This window comes from Aplysia californica, unplaced genomic scaffold (genome assembly GCF_000002075.1).
Source record: "Aplysia californica isolate F4 #8 unplaced genomic scaffold, AplCal3.0 scaffold00962, whole genome shotgun sequence".
Taxonomy (NCBI): domain Eukaryota; kingdom Metazoa; phylum Mollusca; class Gastropoda; order Aplysiida; family Aplysiidae; genus Aplysia; species Aplysia californica.
The window spans coordinates 225,201-229,810 of record NW_004798232.1 but is presented as its reverse complement, the minus strand read 5'-3'; the positions used below and the strand labels follow the sequence as shown (position 1 = coordinate 229,810).

The 4,610-nt window shown below is 41.0% G+C and overlaps 1 protein-coding gene across 2 annotated transcripts in view; it reads right to left on the bottom strand.

Annotated features, from left to right (window-relative positions):
• LOC101845366 (ATP-dependent DNA/RNA helicase DHX36) overlaps window positions 1–4,610 on the bottom strand; it is a gene marked incomplete in the record, with an annotated part of 37,046 nt that overhangs the window by 1,746 nt on the left and 30,690 nt on the right. For both annotated transcript variants that reach the window (XM_013089488.2, XM_013089489.2), the window contains 4 exon segments: window positions 396–473; window positions 1,118–1,192; window positions 2,604–2,727; window positions 4,208–4,304. In XM_013089488.2, coding sequence (XP_012944942.1) covers window positions 396–473; window positions 1,118–1,192; window positions 2,604–2,727; window positions 4,208–4,304 — 374 coding nt within the window.

Below are 4,610 nucleotides of genomic sequence, written 5' to 3'. Positions count from 1 at the left end.
GAGAAAAAGAAAGACAGACAGATACATCAGGGAAAGTAAAGAAGAAGGTGCCCTCCAACCACCTGTGAGAAGGGGGTGAGTGTTAGAGTGAGTTATGGAGGAATCTCACACACACTCACACATATAATACAACTCACATACTTACACACACATACTCCCCCCCCCACACACACACACACTCTCCCCCACATACAGTCACACATTCTCTCTCACACACACATGCACAAACACACTCTCACACACATACTCTCCCTTTCTCACACATACACACTCATACTCTCTCTCATACACACACACTCACACACACACATACTCTCCCTCATACACACACATATTCTCTCTCATATACACTCACACACACACACACACACACAGAGAAACAAACACCAGCTCACCTTGACCACTTGAGCAGTAGAGGCCGAGGCTTTGAAGATAACCCAGTCGTCCACAGACACCAGCTCTGTGCCCTGGTCCTGGAGGGAGGGAGGGAGGGAGGGGTAAGCCGATAAGAGGAGGTGACGTGGGTCGATTAGAGGAGGAGAGGAGGGAGGGGTGCGTCAATGAGAGAAGGAGAAGAGGGTGGGTGGAGGAGAGGAGGTGGGAGGGGATGAGGGAGAGGTAGGTGGGTGGAGGAGAAGAAGGTGGGCGAGTGAGTTGAGGAGATGAGGGAGGGGTGGGTCAATGAGAGGAGGGTTGGAGGAGACGAGGGAGAGGTGGGTGGAGGAGAGGAGGAGATGAGGGTAAATGGAGGAGAGGAGGGTGGATTGATGACAGAGAAAAGGGTGAGTCAGGATAGTAAAAATTCATGTTTGTTTCTAGAAAGAGTTTTCGTTTTAATAAGCTTTTTAACTCACTTGAAACTGAAGGATTTTACTATGTAAAAGCACCGTAGACTGATGGTTTTTTTCAAAATCCTATAAAATCTGAACCATTTAACCAACTGCAATTCCCTTTTGACAAAATTAAGAACGACACAAGATCAATATATATACAAACCAAAGTACAACTATCCATCTCTGCTAGATTATTTGTCATGATTTTGTCTAAAAAGGTAAAAAATTCAATGTTAAAAAAATTTACGAATAAGACGCCCTCGACATTGTCACAGCGAGCTTACCCGAAGGATTTTGATTTCTCCGCCGAAGAACAGCAGTGGGTAAGGGGAGACCATCGTACAGTCGTGGATATACACCTGAAGTGGAGGGGGTGAAGGGAAACAGAGAAATAAAGTTTGCGGGTGAGTCAGTGGGACAAGCTGATATGTTTTGTTGTTTGGTTTCGTAAAAGTTTTACGGCACCTGCAACACAATTCGATCATATGAGAACCAAAGATTAGAGCCGTTACAAGAGAGTAAAAAGTTAAAAAAAGTAGGAGGAGAGATAAGGTCGGTAGATATTCGATAGAAAAAAAGGAGGCAAACCACACCAGAACACCTGCCAACCACCTTAACAGGCTGATGGTGGGGAAGAATTTACAATGGTAAATGTTTTATGCTTCTATTGGCAACTCATCCCAATACATACGTACATACACAAGCTCTCACACATTCAGAGAAGTAAGATTTACCGTTGTTATCTTGGGTTTCTAATAGAAAACCATCTCTCCAAAACATACACACACACAAGCTCTCACACATTCAGAAAAGTAAGATTTACATTTGTAATCTTGAGCTTGTACTTGTAGTAGGCTTGGGCAGAATTGAAAAAAATAGGACTTTCAAGTCTCAAGTCCTCAAACCTTGAGACCCGCAAGTCTCAAGCCCAATTTCAAGTCCAGGGGACGTAATAAAGTATACATGTAACATGTACATGTAACATGAATAGTCTCTTTGATAGTAAAGCCATCAGCATTACTTCCCTTTATCGTTATCATTATTTTGTTGTTCTCCAACCAACAACCTAGATCTATATCTAGATCTATGTTGAGACGTATGGAACATCTTTGTGATACTTGTTTGGTTGATTTTTTTATTTTAAAAAAAAAAAAATTTCTTCGCTTGTTTGTTTTATGTTCTCTGTTGTATTAATAAACTCAGGAATAGCTTCAGCCTTGGATGGCAATGATGGCATTGAAGCCTTATCCGGGCCTAGGCCTGCCTACCCCTTATCGAGGAAGTGGACTCAACCAATACGCCAAGGGCGAGCAAATCCTAGCAAGTAATAGGGGTGATACTGCCTACCCCTTATCGAAGAAATGGACTCAACCAATCCGCCTAGGACGAGCAAGTCCGAGCAAGTAGTAGGGTGGTAGGTGTATTTGAATTCACACAATCAAACTGAAAGCACTAAATTAATAAGAAACATGCCAATTTTTAGCATTTCTTTAGACATTGGTTTACTGAGTCTTTACTCAATGTTTGTAGATCTACTGTGCGTTAAAATAATTGCATTTTTTGATTGAGGGATAGATCTATTTTGCTTGGCCACACAAGACTTGGACTTGCTCAGTTCTAAATACTTGGTCTCAAACACTACTTGATGGGCACGAGAATTTCAAGTCTCAAGTCCAAGTCCAAGTCCTGCCCAGGCCTAGCTTGTAGTAGAAAACCATCCCCTCAATACATACATACATGTTCCCTCACATTCAGAAAAGTAAGCTTTACCTTTGTAGTCTTGAGCTTGTAATAGAAAACCATCCACTTGCTCTCAAAGAAGCTCTCCTCTGAATTGACCGACTTTGGGTGGACAGCTACACGACTGTCGTCCTTCATCGTCATGGCCACTCCACTGTGAGGGTACGGAGAATGTTATAAAGAATGTGAACATAACACCAATAGAAGCTCGAACTCTTTAGTTTCCTGAGCTTGGTTTGTTTGAGTAGGTGTTTTACAGCACTATCAACTCAGATTTGGTCATTGACTGAGCTGGTAGCTCAGAGAATGTTCATGACGGAACACACATCAAGGCCGTATCATCATAACATTTTCTCGATATAAGCTCAATTAAGTAATTTCTTGTGCAAAATGTTTGAGCAAAGATTTGAAAAGCATTGCTTTTTGCCTTTCATAATGCCTTGCAAAAGAAACTATCATTGTAGCAATGACACATGAGAATATCTGTTTACTTTGTTTCAGTAAGAGTTTACAGCACTTGCAACACAATTAGGTCAAATAAGTGCCAAAGATTAGAGGTGTTACAAGAGAATAGCAAACACAAAAGAGAAGAAAGACAGATAAAGACGATAGATGTTTGATGGGAAAAAAAGAGCAAACCACACTGAAGCAGCCGCCAAGCCCCTAAAGAGATGTCTGAAGGAGGGGGTAAGATCATTTTTTTACAAAGAGTGTAAGGTAACGGTCTATGACTAACTGTACCTCAGCAGCTACCTATTTTTTCAGATGGTAAATGCCACTTTGCTCAGGCTAATTTATAAAGTCAAAACCAAAATGAGAAGACTTCATTCACAGATTTAGATCTATATTTCTTTACAAACAAATCGTCATAAGTTGTAACCCTGACTTTTACTGTCTCCCCACAATGTCTGAAGTTCTAAAAGAGGTAGCTTTTTAAAATTAAAATGCAACTGCTCAGGAAATCATCGGCTAGTTGTTAAAATATATATATAAAGCCACAAATTCAAAATTTTCCTTTTTATTGCAATTTCTTAATCTGTAGAATCAATTGCATGTGCACTAAAAATATTTTGATGAAATTCATATTCTAAATATTGAAAAAAAAAAAAAGGATGGAAAAAATACATAACGTGGCTACAATTGTTAACAGAATTAAAAATGTTTCCTTCCTCCTGTGAAATCTTGCTTTCTTGGTTTAGTGCATTTTAACAGCTTGTCGATGAAACGTTGTACAATGTAGAATAGCGCTAGAAAAAATCCTGGTCATACTACAGAGTTAAAGCTTCTACCACGTCATCGCACACTTGTGTTCTGACGGCGAGGTCTTTCTTCATTATACTGACCTGTCCCTGAAGAAGAAAGCCTCTTGAGCTGCTGGATCCATGTCGACAACAATAACAGCACAGGGACAAAAATAAAGCAAAAAAACAAAACAAAACAACAATAACAATGAGGTCCCCTAAATCCGTCGGCCACACACGCCCACGCACACACACGTGCGCCCGCACACACACACATACAAACACACGCACGCACACACACCCATAAAAACAACAGTAAAGACAACATTAACAACAATGTCAAAAGCAAAACCATCAATAGCGACATACAACATGAAGACAGCGATGCCTCACCCTGGCCTCTTGTGGCCTGGCTTGTGTACCTTGGTGACCTGAGCCACGTTGGGGTAGAGTCCGGCACAAAGGACAGCTCGGATCAGACTCGACTTGTCTGCGAAGGATCAAATGTTAGTTGTAGTGAGGGTTTTATGACATTTTCAACACTTTACTTTACTTTTACTTTTCCGATCCAGCGGCCATTTGGGTTCTAGCCCTTTGGTCTGGTTTTCAACACAAAAAGGTCATATGAGTGCTGACAGCGCAGTGCCTAACCACTGCACCAAAGACCCAGTTCATGTACCCTTATTCAATATGCATTTATAGTCATTTTTTAAAAAGTTGTTAAAAATCCCTGACTCGGTTTGTCTATTGCTCTTTAAAACAAACTTAAGCTTGAAGGAACCTGGAATGACCCCCC